Here is a 16850-nt window from a genome sequence, read left to right as displayed (position 1 = left end):
TTGTAGCTCTGTGAATTACCTCTTTCGCTCAATGCGTGTTTACAAGTAGTCAGAATGCTGTTAAGCTTTGGAACTTTGGAGCTAGCTGGAGGAAGCTTTGGAGTTTTCTGTATGTTTTGTATAGTTTTCGGGATCCTGAATTTTATGTTACCTTATCTCTAAATACAGGTGTTAGTGGTGGTCGTAGAAGACCACAAAGAGTTTAAAATGACGTTTTAATAATAAAAGGATCACCTACATACCGATTTTGAAAATTCTGAGATATTTGTTACTCATAGTCGGAAGTATAAAACGACTGAATCCTACATATAACACATATCGGAACTGGATGAAGTCATATCAAATATCATTTGTGTCATGGTCAAAGCCCTAGTGCAGGTGTGGAAGGATCCTAGTTCCGAATTGATAGGACTGTATTTTTTTAGGGTTGAACTGTACGACGTATAACCAAATCCTCTTGGCATATTCTCTGAGTTAGTTTATATTTTTTTACCATTTCACCAATGTACACAGTGAAATATATAGGCATGACTGACACAAAACGTAGTATTAGTTGTTAAACAACATGTATTGCCGTGTAATTCCATTCCAAGTGGGACCTCTCTGTCTATTTCCCGTAGTTGTCGTAAAAAACCTGAGTAATCCAATCCAGGGTGAGAATGTAACCGAGACTAACACCAGGATGAAGAAAAATCCATAGAGGCTGAAGCTATTGTTGTTAAATGAATTTAAGAGGAAAAGCATGTTATATTCATTTAAAAAAAAACGGTACGGTAATAAATATACGGTCAACAATGAATTAGTACCTTAAGAGCATATATGTATACAGCTTTGGCGGAACATAAATACTGGCGTATTATCCAAATTATTACAAGCTTCTAGTAAACGAGGAAGTTGAAACCAAAACCAAACTTTTGTAATACTCGTGAACTGGGGAACTGAATTCGTTAGGATAATGCTATGAAAACTCTTAATTCTGTTTGAAATTCCACATACGTGGTTTGGAGCACGTTTTGGTCTCGCAGCATTTACAGAAAGCCTGATTCGCAAGATTGGATTAATCTAAATTGAAACAACGTGAAGTTGAAATAAGTGCTTTGTAATAGTATCTACCGAAATAAGAAATGTACCAATACGTATTATGAAGTAATTTCGGTGTGACATCTGCGACATTGCAGGGGTGACCCTAACCCATATTGGATCATGGATGTTTTCCCTCACCTTAAAAGTTAAGGTTAGCAATCAATGTATTTGTTGGCAGTTGTAGGTGGATAGGGGAGGACTACAGCGGCGCCGCTGCACTTGCGATGAAGCTGAAGTTGATGAATTACCTAGTAGCACAGTACTCATAGTAGGCAGTGAGAGTGTCACATATTAAAATAAAATATTAACTTACCATAGTGGGGCAGGCAGTTGTAGCTCGTGGAGAGGAGAGGGCGACAGCGGCAGCGCGGCGGCGGGGCGCGGGGCGGCGGCGGCGGTGAGGCCGACGGCGACGGGGACCAGTAGCCAGGGTCCATCAGCCGGCCATGGCTGCACCCGCACCCGCACCCGCGCCCTCGCTACCTGCCAAATAAAAACAAATTTTAATAAAATACGCCAGGTTTTATCCTTCTTGGGACGGAGTGAGCAGTCCAGGTTCCAGGAGTGTTTAAGATCGTGTGTAGCGTCTTCAGTCTTATCATGTTTATTTAGTCACTAGCGACCCCTAAACTTTGTTTGTTTGGTTGTAATGAATAGTAGTTTTTGAGCCTATTCATTACAACCAAACAAACAAAGTTTTCCTCTTTATAATATTGGTGTAGATAAGGATTACATAAATACATATGGTCACGTCTATATCCATTGCGGGGTAGACAGAGCCTACAGTCTTGAAAAGACTGAATGGCCACGTTCAGCTATTTGGCTTAACGATAGAATTAAGATGCAACTAGTACCAGTTTGCTAGCCCATCGCCTAAAAAAGAATCCCAAGTTTGTAAGCCTATCCCTTAGTCGCCTTTTACGACATCCATGGGAAAGAGATGGAGTGGTCCTATTCTTTTTGTATTGGTGCCGGGAGCCACACGACACCATCATAAGGATTATGTATCCTTATGAAGTTTCCATCACCTTAAGACCTTCCTTTGGTTATTTTCCTGGTTTAGGTTTAATCTTTCTTGGGAGGAGAATAAGCACTTCGGGATCCAAGAGTGGGAAGTGATCACACAGACAAAACGTGTCCGTGTGTTTATCAAACAAATTTTTAAGCAATAATATATTTCTTGTAGAGAAATCAATAATAACGTAAATATATAGAAACAATATTGTTGTAAAGTGATATACGAGTACGTTACCAATACACAGTGAAGGGATCATGATCATGATTGACAAGCATCCCAGGGGAGGAAAGCTATTGTCCGGTTTCCTTAATATAATTCGCGCGATTTACCTTGAGCCGTCGGATGTAACTCCGAGGCAGTCCGGTTGATAGTATCCAAACGACAGGATTTATCAGGATATAGGTTAGAGTACCTTTTTAGCACTTTATTACAAACCATTTCCAAAAAGAAAATTGTTCGTGGCTCACTCAAGCATTTTAGTTACTGATCTTAATATTTGTTTCGTTATTGTTCTAAGATAAACTTTAAAGAAATGTATGAAACATTTTCATATAAGAATACATACATGCATAAATCACGCCTAAAGAGGCGTGATTCATGTATGTAGGTATGTATTCCCCGGGAAAGCCCGGGGGAGTAGGCACAGAATAAAAAAACTTGTAAACTATTTAATCGTACGGAACGTATTCGTTTGTGTCATTATAGGAATGTTCCCCGAATTTTCAGAATAATACCTGGAAACCCTAGTTGGGGTATATCATGTAAACCTGACTGAAACTTGTAGGCGGAAGCCATACCTATTTATTTTGAGAGTATCTGATTTTGTTCCTAAATCAATTTACAAGTTGGCTTTTATAATGCTTGGTTGTTTCTTCGGATATCAGTAGATATCTTTAAGTTTTTTATGAGGATTGTGGTATTTGTAAACTTAGTATGTTTTAACTTAGAATGTTATAGATTAACCGTAAAGAAGCTAGCCTCCGTACCCGCAAAAAAGCCTTTTTCCTGAAGGGATTTGGTATTCCATCAATGGGGAAATGCCCTGTTCTTAGTATCAATCGATTTCAATTACTATGATACCCTATACACAGTTATACGTACCGAATATATGTATAAGAAAGAGCTAACATGATTACTCAAATCTACAATAGTTTTTTGTATCATAAATTCGTAGAACTCGTTATAGTGCAGTAAGAACTCAAGATCGTCAACTAAGAACATAAGACGATGCAATGTCCCGTTCTTGGTATCTATCGATTCCAATTACGTATGATATGGGCGCCTACACACAGCTATAGGTACCGAACAACAATTGAATTATGTCTGATTGCATCAAACTGTTCATGCAAATGCTTGTTCACATTAGGCATTGTATACAGACATACAGACATTTAATTGTATTACATTTAATATCAGCCAAAAGCAATTTATTAATTCTTATCTTTGAATGCACTAAAACATTCGGAATGCAGAAAACAATATGTAAATAAGAAAGCTATATTGCACTGCAATCTATTTTGGGCTACCAATATGCTTACTATGAAATATACATCATGAAATAGGTGTCCATTACGGGACAAACATATGGTATTGAGGTTCAGAGATTTCACAGGTTGTCAGTCTAAATAGAATCCGAAATTTTCCCTGGACTGATTTCTATCAACACCAAGATAGAACTATCTGGCAAATTACATGAAATAACATGCGTTTACTTTATAGAAATGTTAAAAATGATAGAAAATTTGCTGAACATAGTGTAGAATTTGGACATCGAAGTGAAATAAGCTTGACAAAGGTTTGCCATGACAAGGCATAATGTGATATGGCATTTGACGTATAGTGAAGAAGGTTTCCGGAAACGTCTAATTCTGATATGAAGGTAATTTACAATCTGTCCCTAACTTTAAGTAACAAGATCTCGGTTTCAGGCGGGCCCGTTACTTAATGATCTCAAGCTTAAAAGATTACGTAAAGGTATGGTAATAGGAGGATTTAGCGCACCTTTGGCTCCTTAAATTAGTTTAGGATGCAATTGGGAATATTATTACAAGCGTAAAAAGCCGGAACATCTACGTTGAAAAACAGTTTCAAGCATTATATTATATTTGATGTAGAATTTGGACAAATGTATTTATTTAGTATAGTTCTTTTTTTGCTAAAACCGGCACATATGAAAGTGAATTCCTATTCTATTAAAGCGCCGGTAATCATCCGGTTCTAAACAGAGAAAGGACAACGTAATCTTTACCAATCGGGAAGCGTCCTTGCCTCTATGTGTCATAGTTACGCTCCATGTTCCTTTATTAACATGCTAGAAAGGCTGTTACCGCACTCACTCATATTTTTCTGCATCAAAAAACATACTTATAGGAAATACATTTCATTCCATAACGAATTTATTCTCCACGCACGGATGGTACTTCATAAAAATATTCGCAAACAGAGGAAATATTACGTAATTCAATACCCACATGGCGCTTTTATCACAGTTTTCTCTTCCAGCTGTTGTTTACTCAATGTTTCCAACATTTCCAGTGATGGCTGTTTTATTACTGCGACGGATTGCACTATTCTTCCAAACGAGAACGTTTTGGAGGACTCGTTTTAATCTAAACTTGTTTTCAACCGTCGAAATTACTTTAGCGGGATTACTACGACAAACAAAAATGTATTAAATAAATAAATATATATATTGAGTTAGCTTCGAGGTAAGTTCAAGACTTGTGTTACGAACTAACTCAACGATACTATATTTTATAATAAATACTTATATAGATAAATTATATAGATAAACATCCTAGACCCAAGCCAATCAAAGAAAGTTCATAAACTCAAAAAAAATTACAATTCAAAGTAAATTTAAACCATGCAAAAGTAACAACTCAATTTCTATATAATTATGAATTGTGATGAAATAGTTTCACTATAGCCATAAGCCTTAAAATTGCTTGATTATGCAAAGGAACAATAAACCTTAGAAATGAGGCCCTAATCGTCCCTTCATCTGGTTATAATACAGCAACACTCTTAGCCGGATAATTAGCGAATCCTTAGGGAACTCTAGATGATTAAAACGGGATAAAAGGATAGGGTAGGGTGATTATTCTACTCATGAAGATAAGAGTTTATAAGCATCTCATTAAAATGGATTATGAAAATACTACTTCATTCGTTTGCGTCATAGATATCGAAGTAATAATAGAAAAGGTTTAAGTGGTCTACGTAATGTATATTTTTTTTAATCGGTAGGTAATCCAAAAAAAAACATTTGAATTGGTTATGTCCACTTAAAAAAAAAACCAGGGTCTGCCTAGCCACGATTCGAAAGTGAATAAATCGCAGCGACTAACGTCTGATCTCCGTGTCCCTATCAACAGGGTCACGACTCCACTTCACTTTTAACTGGAAGGTTGAGATTTGGAAGGATAGCTGACCAATATAAAACAGAGTCAAGAAGAGTTTATCTTACCTAAGACAGGCGCACCGCTCCACGCCTTCGCTTACACTGTAGATGCTGCCTCGCCGCATCCGCCGCTCTTGCGCCCGTGACGTCACAGCCACTGCATCCCTTCACGCTGCCCTGACACCATAGTAAGTCCACGTCACACACTCATACGCACTGTCACTTTCCTATCATCACGCGTCCCGCCTTCGCATCCGACATTCGCGGTCTATGGCACTGTTTCATCAACTGTCATTCTTTAAACTATGTAGGCGGTAGCTAGAAATTCATTCTTGATTTTTTTATTTGTCACCATTGCTTCCTGCAAAGAAAGAGACGAAAGTTTAGTCATACATGTCTTTGTAGATGCTGAATTCGAGGCCGAAATACCAGACGAAGAGAATATAAGGTGTTCCTTATATTCTGTGATCCCAACTGTGTTTAACACCAGAGTTGGGATCAAGTTTCCATACTCTACTTGTAGTTAATAGTTTGCGAGCGATGTTTGCCGAGAATTAAATTTGTGTGAAACTGATGAAATACATAAGACAACAGAATTCTCATATTATATCATTGTAAATGGTTTGTAGATCATCTAAGGTGAAAATATAAAAGGTGCGATCCGAAATATTATGAAACAAAGACTTTGTGTGGTGCTATGTCCTAGTTTTTATTGTCCCGTATAAGGTGTGAAAAGTAGAGTATGCTCCGTTGGTTAAAGCCTGTTTTCTCATCTTCAGACAGGATTCTGCATAACTCTAAATTAAACACTTTTTCATTTTTTTTAATATTAAATGAATTTGAATAAAATGTCAATTAATTATATATAAAAGTTTTAGAAAGGCTACTGCAGGAGAGAAAAGTATAATTTGTGGTATTTTAATAATTTAAGAGTGATATAAAATATGATATAAAACTATTTCATTCTATAATTTTCTTCCCCAATCGTGGTCAGGGTAGGATTCTAATATTTTCATGGTATTGCCGGACTACTTCACGTTTCTAACTATCTAGGTGCGGTTTCAAACCTATGCATATATCAACGCAACGCAAAAGTCAAATAGCAGAAATGTACTTCTTGACAGACAAGCTTTGTTCCACGCAGCCTTTTCAATGAGAACCCATTATAAAACTATTCAACATCATAACTGAGATTTGCTTCCAACTTTGTGAAACTTGCTCAATAGCCTATATTGATGTACTGAAACTTAAATTATGTCTTGGGTAGTTCAGACACGTTCTTAACTTTTCCTATTATGAGTGAAGCAATACAAAATATTGTTTTTTATAATCAGGTGAGTTTAAAATGATTGCTTGCGACAAATTTTATGTTAACTCACAACGTAGTGCGTTGCATAATAATACTACGCGAAAATCAATAAAAACAATCCATGAAATAATTAAACCTTATTAATTTTTTTTAAACCCGGAAATTTTTGAACTGTAATTTAAAAAAAATACTTAATAACACAAGTAACTCAGGCTCGAGCGATTTTCATAGTCAATTACATAGTTACATAATTTCACCATAAATCACGGTGTCGATTAGAAAAATATCTAAAACAAGAAGTTTAAAAACCAAAGAGCTCATTTTATAGACAGTTTGCCATCTACCTAAATCTAATTAAAAATTTATAGTTCAATACCTTATGGAAGAGACCAAATCAAGAAGGTAGACTCTTCACACGGTATAATACTAAACAAAAAGCATTGCTTTAAATTCATTCATTTCATTCAAAGCCAATAGTATTACTGATCACTAAATGGTATTAAATTACACAATGTACTGACATCTAAGCTCCTTTTCAAGAACTCGGTGAGAACCGTCTATTTCATTCATCTCATAAAACAGCTCTTTCTAGAAATTGGAATTGAACAGTGGCTTCATTTACTTAGCGTTCCTGGCAAAGGCGAACTCATCTTTCAAAAGGTGCACCGCTGCTCAATAAGATTAGTTTACAATACCAAGTCTCTATTTAATTTTTTTCTATAAGGAACTCAACGATGACTTTTATTTTTATTTCTATGTTTTACTTTATGAAATGGAACAGATAAGGATTTGTAAGCCGGTCTTCAATGCTTGAATGAATGCAAAGTGTAACCACCTAATAGATACCAAATTAATCTGGTGAATGTAGACCATATTAGACAAATAATATGTACTTAAAATTAAGGAAATATATATGATTACAACTACTTTAACGTGTACTGTAACTCTTGTCTATATACTGTAAGTGTTCTTAGAATCATTGTTATATTTAGATAGGTTATAAAAATACTCCATAATTAAAATGAAACGCCCAAAACACTAAATTGTTGTATTAATTTTATTCTCGTTGACATACATATGTTCTGATTTCTATCGTAAAAAGTGAGCTAAATTACAACATGTGTTTTACTTGATAAAAATGCCAGACAAAATAAAAATAGACATTAAATAAAAAAAAATATTCCGCCTATTCCGCGATATAAAAATGTGGGCGATTTTAAAATAACTAAAATATTCGCGAAAATTTCAGCACACATTCGACATAATTAATATGTCTATCACCTAGTCTTCGGACAAAACACAAAAACGTCTGGCCTGAAGATTGATTTATTATGACTATTATTCAGTGGGCCGACGCCAACATGACGTCACAAGTACTAATGAACACTTGGCATTTCCGAAACTTGTTAGCTTTACTCACGTGATAGGTACTTATTATAATTAATTAATTCGTTTGTACAATAAAGATGGTTGAGAATAACATTTGTTTTAAAAAGTGCTCTTTTCCAATAGGAATTGAATGTGTAGTTCACTATTATAAGACATTCTATTGACATCATTTTTACTGGAGATAAATATTTATATATAAAAGACGATATTGACTAATCGATTTATTAACTGATATTATAACGCACGTCCTAACCAGCAGGGTCTAGATTTGAACGGAATGTAGGGTCCTTAGGCGGTAGCGGAGCATTCAGATTTTTTAAAATTTCTTTTTACTCCAAGTATCTAAAAAACTAGCTTTTACCCACAGCTTCGCCCGCGCGCATTAAGCACCAAATATACTCGCGAATTTACGTTACCTATACGTGCGAATTTAGAGCTACCTATAAAAGAATACAGGCTTTTCGCAAATCTATAATTTTTACCGGGATGAAAAATATACCCAAAATTTCAAGAAGATTGGTTCAGTACTTAACGCGTGAAGTGACAATAAACAAATATACAATCTTACTTTCTCATTTATAATATTGTTGTTGGAAAGTTGGAATGTATATGTGTATCGCTTCACTTGGCGTGACTTACCCACCCCTGGATCGGAGTAACTACTATGGGGATTTCTGGCTACTCATTGAAATATACCACCACCGGGACAAACGCCTAAAGGAGAATAATAATCTGGGAAAAGTAGTAAAATATATGTAAATTATGTTTAATCCAAGCAGTGCTTTATTTGGACTTTAAGCTTAATGCACACTCTATATAATCTTAATGAGAACTCTATGATTTATACACTCTCCTCGTTAACCTTAATAGTTTTTTTGATTTGTGGTGTTCATTTCGTGAACAATTATTTTTGTAGGCGTTGATTGTCTCGCATACATAATTAGGATTGTGTATATACATATCCGTGATAATCTTAAAGATCTACATATTTTAAAAATAATGTTTATTCTGACCGCATGACGCATCAATTTATGATGCGTACATTGACATACATAGTTGACATACATTACAAATATAAATTTAATAGTCAATTTTCAAATCTCTTCTTCGACAGTTTTACGAGCAAAGATTCATTTATAATAGCCAAGGTGTGTGTGTGTGTTTTTATTATAAGTTTTTTGGTTACAGATGCACCATTCTACACAATGTGAAAAACACCAACCCCCAAAATTAGAAATACAATGTGAAGAAAAAAAAAGATAGATATATGTTTACAAAGTCAGATAATGAAAATATCTCGGAGTTAGTTACTGCGTGATAGTCCCCAGCGATTTTCAGTGCACAATTTTCGTACGAGAATATTTTCCTTGACTTGCAAAAAGTTTCCTTCGCAAATTCTAATGTTGTAAAAAACTTATTCGCGTAGTCGGTGAATCCCAATGGATGGAAAGACCCTTATGTTGTTGCTTAAGTGACTCTATATCAACATATGTCAACAAGTTGGTTCGGTTGTTTGTAAATTGCGTGAAAGACACACAGTGAACACAGTTCTATTATTTTTTATCATAAAAACTAGAGAGCGCCCGCAGCTCTGCCAGCAAAAAAATGAAAAGACCCGTTAATTTTGGTTCCCTTGGGAATTTGGGAAATCCTCTTTTAATGCACCTTTAGACTAAGTAACCTATATGCTTAACTTGAAGTTTGGGCACACAAAAGTTGGTTTGGGCTGTGCGTTGTCAGTCAGTTACTCACTAACGGAAGATTATAAAGTCTTGTTTAGGATTTAGGATTTCCATGTATAAATGGAGCCGTAATACTGAACGGATTTTGCTGAAATTCGTATTGATGTATTGAAGTTTTCTACAGAAGCAAAGCCCTAAGAAAAATTAATCAAAATTTATACAAATCTCTCAGACAGACAGTACTGGAAGAAAGAATTAAAATTTTGATAACTGTTTCTGATGTAGTTTTGCCCAAAATTGGAAATACCACTTTAGGTAATAAACACGATGTTTTGGTTTACGTAGGCGAAGTAACACAGAAAATGTTATAGATGTTTAACAATACCGAAGTAAGTGGGTAAGTAATATTGCTCTGTACGTCTTTGCCCCTGGGTAACGAACTAATGAAACACTCAACACTGTAATAAGGCTGTAATCACCAGATTTATGATTATTAAACTCTGAAGACATTGTCGCTAGGCGCGGAAACGCAATCATTTTTGGCGATTAAATTGTTATAATGTAAGATTATTAAAGAGAAACTTTGTTTAAAATAACGTTATTATGTGGGTTAATAAAAAACAATTGAAAACAATCATCGTGTTTTATAAAGAATAAAACAAAAACCTTTTTAATAGTATATAAACATTATTTGTCAATTTAATATTTTATATAGAAGATAAGAAGATTTCTAATGATTTAAAAAAAAAAAACATACATCTCGCATGTAGAACGAACGTATCGAATATAGAACTTCCTATAGAATAGATCTTAAAATATTAAGATCTATTCTTATATAGTTGTGTATTTTTTTTAAGACAATGATATATATTTTGTTATAATTTTAGTTATAGCATGTGGAATAAATAACGTAACTAGTTGATATAAAACTAGTTATGAATGAGATAGCTTCAATAAGTTTCATATCAATGGGTGTGGTGGACACGCCCCTTAAATGTACAATACTGAGTAGGATCCCACGTAACCGGACAAGCAGCATTCACAATATGAATTTGAATGGAGTCGAAGGTGTTGGACTTAATAACTAAGGGTACAACTAAGCCGTAAACTTGATAAATTGGGAAGAAATGTTGGGAAATGGAATCCGGACCCAAAGCAAAGCGGCGGAGCTTGGAACTTAACATTCAAAGACGAGCCAGAACTTGCCATTAGCTTTTATTATTGATAAGAATAAACTAAGAGATACATACATATTATTACGTCTATTTCCCTTGCGGGTCTTCGCCCCACCGGTCTTGAAAAGACTGATAAGCCACGTTCAGCTATTTGGCTTAATGATAGAATTGAGACTCAAATAGTTGCTAGCCTATCGCTTAAAAGAAGAATCCCAAGTATATAAGCCTATATCTTAGTCGCCTTTTACGACACCCATGGTAATGGTATGGAGTGGTCCTATTCTTTTTTCTATTGGTGCCGGGAACCACACGGCACACTAAGGAACAACATTACAAATAAGTAGTCAAAATCTGAAATATATATGCAGATACTCTTCAAGGGATTTATAAGTTGGTCTTACCTATGAATCCTAAAGATTTCCGGAAATACTCGGGAAAACGGGAAATATGAAGCAACCTGTAAATATTATATACCTACAGTATACAAATTTGTTTCTATTAATTGGGTACTAAATAAATAAAACATTCTCGCATCACTCACTACAAGATACAGCCTGAAACATTATTTAAAGAAAAAGTTTTAATCGCTTCGCCTTTGAAGATTCGAATCGATTACAAAGTATTCGGAATTCAATTAAGAGACGAGTTCCACTGATGTTATTAAACTCTACCGCTAATGTACCTACTGTAAAAGTTCCATGTTTCAGACTTTGGCGAGAATCTTTAGATCTTCTTTTAAAAAGAAATTCTTCTCGCTGTTCGAAGAAATAATCTGGTAGCTGCTTCTTTTCTAAGAACTTAAAATACAAGTCCTTACGGACTTGAGTTTTCGTGATATTGCAAGTCTATGAAATTTTGGCTTAATATGAATGGAGTCGTTCTTTCCCATTCCCGTTTAAATCTGAACAGTAGGCAGTACTTTATTATTCAGATTTATTTGAACCTGCTGCAATTTAGTTTTTTGTATTTTTTATTATAAATATACTTATACATATGTAACTCTTTCGTTACAGTGTGACTGACGCAGAGGCGAAACTACTGAGCACAGAAAGATAAAATTTGGTTTGGATCGAGCGTTTTACGTGGGCAGAGTCACGGGCGTCCCCTAGTTAATTGATAAATTTATAAAAAAGAAATCAGTAAATTTAGGTATTTGCTTGAAAAGACTTCAATTATTATTATGTCATGAAAATTCTTGAAGTAACTAATTATGACCATACAAAACATTTACAACTTAATATAATTTAATTCTTAATGCACTGCTGCTGTGAACTACACAAAACTAATTTAAGCGCAGCAAAAACACTTCTCATGTAAAATGCATTTCGCTAATTATATCATTATAGTGAGATTTGTGATGCAAAGTGCATTGCATAGGTTAATGAACTTTTTAAATGTGTGAATAAATTTTAATTGTTTCTATGTGGGTTTAAATTTAGAAAGTTAGTAATATTTTCTTTAATTTACAAAATCTCAACGTTTTAAATACTTTTATTTCTAAAAACTGATCGCCTTGGCTTTGCATTGGATAAAAAACTTCGGTGAAAAATAATTTAACTAGCATCAAAGTGTTGCGTGGTCTAAAAGATAAACAAAAATTCGCATGTGGGAAGCTTTTTTATTATGATGTATAAACGAGTTGTCGTTTTCAGGTACAAAAAATAATAATAATGACGTCCTATTTTACTACGACTGTTACAGACCCCAGAGAATAGTTCGGCGAAACAGTGACAACAAGGAAAGTCGTTACATCCCAGAGGTTTTATACGGCCCGAACTATTAGCTGTTACGGCCTTCATTCAGAATTAAATTAGCCAACGAACCAGCCTTTCTGTACGACATAAAGTTTCCACATTACGGTGATATTGAACGACATGGTAATTAGAACAATCATTACGTGACCCATGTTAAGTACACTTGAATGAGAATGGAACTCACAGGAGAATAAATTACGATTTCAGTATGTAATTGTATGCTAGTTTAGTGGATAGATCGAGTTTTCATTAGACAATTTATACATATTTCAGAGCACATGGTAATTTCGTTTTATTGTTTTGAAATAATTTGTTGCTTTGTGGTTCCCGGCACCAAAAGAAAAAAGAATAGGACCACTTAATCCCTTTCTTATGGATGTCATTAAAGGCGACTAAGGGATAGGCTTATAAACTTGGGAAACAGTTGGCTCTGTCTTTCTTGCAGGTATGTTTGTAAATAATGTGCAGATAAAAAAAGGTCGTCGTAATATAAAATATTTAACTCTAAACTGTGTTTTAAATTGTATTAAACGTGGTTTTAATTCAAGCCAAGCCCCCTTTCTCAAATGATTTGTGTAGAAGAATTCGTTGACCACCTTGGGATGTTTTAATACCCTTATTGTTACATGTATTCTATGTTATCACGTACACTAAGTTTGCCAAATAAAAGTTATTTTGGGCTCGCCTCTAATCAGGAACAAGTTTAGAAAACGAGCTAAGTTGGGCAGGTGCTAAACAAGTTTTACTTTATTTTCTCCTTACTAAGGAACAGCAAAGATTTACCTCGTTTTATCCTAACATCTTACATGAATAATCTTTTTTGTTCACCTAACTTGTGTTTAAGTAATATCCTCGGTATTCTCCGCAGTGATAATCGCGTGACTGTACAAATCTTCTAATTAAGGAAAATGACAAAAAGAAAATTGCTTCGTGGATTATCTTGTACCAGATAATTGGTCTTTGGGTTATAATTTTGGGTTTTCTTCAAGACAAATTATTTAAATAATCAAAGGTTTTTAAGAATAGAGGTTAGTAGTCAGGTAAGAGGAGGAGGGTTGAAAAAAAGGATGTGTCTACATAGAGAGTTGAGAAAATTTTGTTTTCATTTATAATTCATTGCCATACTATAATTATCCTCTTAGCGTTTGTATCCGAGTCTACATGTGACCACAATCTTCCGTTTTCACATATTTTTTATTATTATGTATGCATGTTGTTAAAAAATATGTTATTCATTGTTGTTTCTGCCATGAAAATGAGAATGCATCCCTGTTCCATAATACTAAAATATCAAATTTATCACTGAAATACATTACGCTAATAGCCAATTTGTCTTGATCTTGTTGGTTGTTTATTGTTTGAGTTACATATCTGTAACAAGACTTCCGTTTGCCTCGTTTGATTAATGGAAATCACATGAGTTTATTGCCTCATGTACACACACATTTGATAAACACAACCAAAGTTTTCTAATTTCTCAAATGTAACAGCCAGCCAGACTAATAAATTAATTTTTTTCATAAACGTTTACAAATTAAGCAAACATTTATTCATAGGTAAGAAGCAAGCTTATTTTTATTCTTTTAATATAATTTGTTTTTTTTCAAACAGCGGTCTGTCTGTTTAACTGCTATACTCCATTCAGTGTCCTTATAGATACTTAGGAATAATTGATTACATATTTAATGACGAGGTTTATAAATAAAACTAAAAGATATTTAAGCAAGCTAATCGTAACAATTGAAAATAACCAAAGATTTATATATAGCCGAAGCTGATCGCGAACTATTATAAAAATAGCTAGTTGGATAAGACGCGCATGACACACAGAGTAGAGCCCGGTATTAGCGTCTTTATACAAAACGAGTAATAATGTCTGACGTGAAATATTTAACGGCATTTCGTCGACGTAAGTAACTCGTCTTGTGACATCTTCCGTTTCATACGACCGCCGCGGACTAAATACTCATGTGCTCTTGGGTATTTAGAATATGTGATGAGTCAGCTTCATTTAATTCTTTACATTCGCCTTGCTCAATAATGTGTTATATTCTGGAGCTTTGATGCGTTTTCGATTCGACGTCAGAATTTTTGGTGTATAAAAATTAGATGATCCATAGACCTTACGGTATAAATCTAAAAAATTACGCAGAGCCCTACAGTATTGACTCCATAATAGACCCGAAATGCAGTCGAGAAACGATATGACGGGTGAAATCAAACAATATGAAACAAATATAAACTACAATGATACATTTACATAGGTATCCAGTAATTATTGGTTGCAAAACTGTAACATTAAAATAAAGAATGTGATGAAGTTTTATAAACACATAAGCCTAAAAGAAACCCTCCTAACGCAGTTGGCAAAAGCGGCTGAAAAAGTCGAATACTAATAGCTCTGTCATTGGAAGTGATGGGATGCGATGGAGCACATCCGAGGACAGATACAAGCTCCGATAGGGACAGTGACGTGACGTATAGTGGAAACATGGACCAACATGTATCAATAGGAAGGAAATATGCGATAGCGACGAGTCATTCGATACTGATTTCCGAGTTGTGGATAATAAATACGCAAAATCGATTTTACTTTGTTTCCTTATTACATTTATATGACAGGATTGAAAGTTCATTTTATTTTCATTCCCGTAGGAATTTAGTAAATCATCTAATTTCACTAAAGACTAACAGAAAGAACCATTTATACCTTTGCAAAACTTCAACTTCAACATCAGTGAATTAGTCGGTCAGGGTTCTCTTTTATAAATTAAGATATATCAAACCATGATCCCCTTAAGTGAGCATAGATTTCATATCAGTAAGATATGTAGGTACCAATCGTTGGCAAACTCCACGGAAATTGAGAATAACGAGCATTTTCCTCCGAATACATGCAATTTGTAGCTGCAAATATCCTTCAGTGATTTCAGAAGTACAAACTTCAAAGAATTGGATAAAATATTGCCTGTAATATAAATATATACTAGGAAAAAATATTATTTATATAAAGTATAGACTCAAACAGCGTGATGTTCACTTTTCACTCAGTCCGTGTGTCCAAGAAATATCTTTTATAATTTAATTTTGCTTAGACGAGAAAATGCTATACATCATTCGCAGATTTTATTATCCTGTCTTGGCTGAATTTATTCAAAAGAAAAAATACAATAGAAATGCTAGCTGAGTATCAGTCGTGAAATACACGACTAAATCTGCAATGTTAGACCAAGGTCTAGGTCTTCGACTTCGGAGTAAGTAATATAATAATATTTTGATGTTATTATATAACTTACTCCGAAGTCAGTTTTTACGAGAAAGTATTCATATATTTTGTAGACAACGACCAAGAAGACACGTTTTACGAAACCCTTTTTTTATGAGAAATTTTTGATAATTTTTCACATTAGTTATTGTATTCACTTTGTTTCAAATTTGCTTAAAATCAAAACATGAACTTATTGAGTTTAAAGTACATATATGCATCATACATGCAGCACATACCGGAACTGGATGAAGTCATATTGATTATCAATTGTGTCATGGACTAAGTCTCTGTGGGCGAGGATCCTGGTTCCGGATTGATATGATTGCATTTTTCGGATGTTGAAATGTGTGAAGCGTAATGATTACCAAATCCACTTGGCATATCCTTTGAGTCATTTTATCTTTGTATTTATTGTTGTTGCATAATAATAATGACAAAATCTGATGAAAAGGGTTAATTATTTCTCGATACATGATATTAATTTCCGAACACTTGTAAGAATATTTGTTTGTTCCACGTATTATCACCCACTATCAACACAATACAAGTACCAACTCCTCGTACGTATAGTGCATTTTCTGATAGAAAACATGATAATGATTTCAGATACGGAAAATTACATATTTCGGCAAAATATGCTAACAAAATATTATGAAAACGGTCATGGAGGTGACATTTCCAAATTGTATAAATGTTACCAACAATTCAGCACGAATGGCGGGAGGTCAGCATATGTTCGTTCGTGTGTTTATTCAGTAAGCGACTAGCG

General features: G+C 34.4%; 1 protein-coding gene across 1 annotated transcript in view; it reads right to left on the bottom strand.

Annotated features, from left to right (window-relative positions):
- LOC106142206 (monocarboxylate transporter 4) overlaps positions 1-16850 on the bottom strand; it is a 48485-nt gene that overhangs the window by 12156 nt on the left and 19479 nt on the right. The window contains exons 2-3 of the mRNA XM_013343885.2: positions 5571-5865; positions 1397-1566 (exon numbers count right to left, since the gene is read on the bottom strand). Of these exons, the coding sequence (XP_013199339.1) occupies positions 1397-1520 (124 nt within the window). The 5' untranslated portion in view covers positions 1521-1566; positions 5571-5865. The remainder of the gene's footprint in view (positions 1-1396; positions 1567-5570; positions 5866-16850) is intronic.

The sequence above is a fragment of the Amyelois transitella genome, chromosome 17 (assembly GCF_032362555.1).
Source record: "Amyelois transitella isolate CPQ chromosome 17, ilAmyTran1.1, whole genome shotgun sequence".
Lineage (NCBI taxonomy): Eukaryota > Metazoa > Arthropoda > Insecta > Lepidoptera > Pyralidae > Amyelois > Amyelois transitella.
This window is presented reverse-complemented; position numbering and strand designations above follow the sequence as displayed.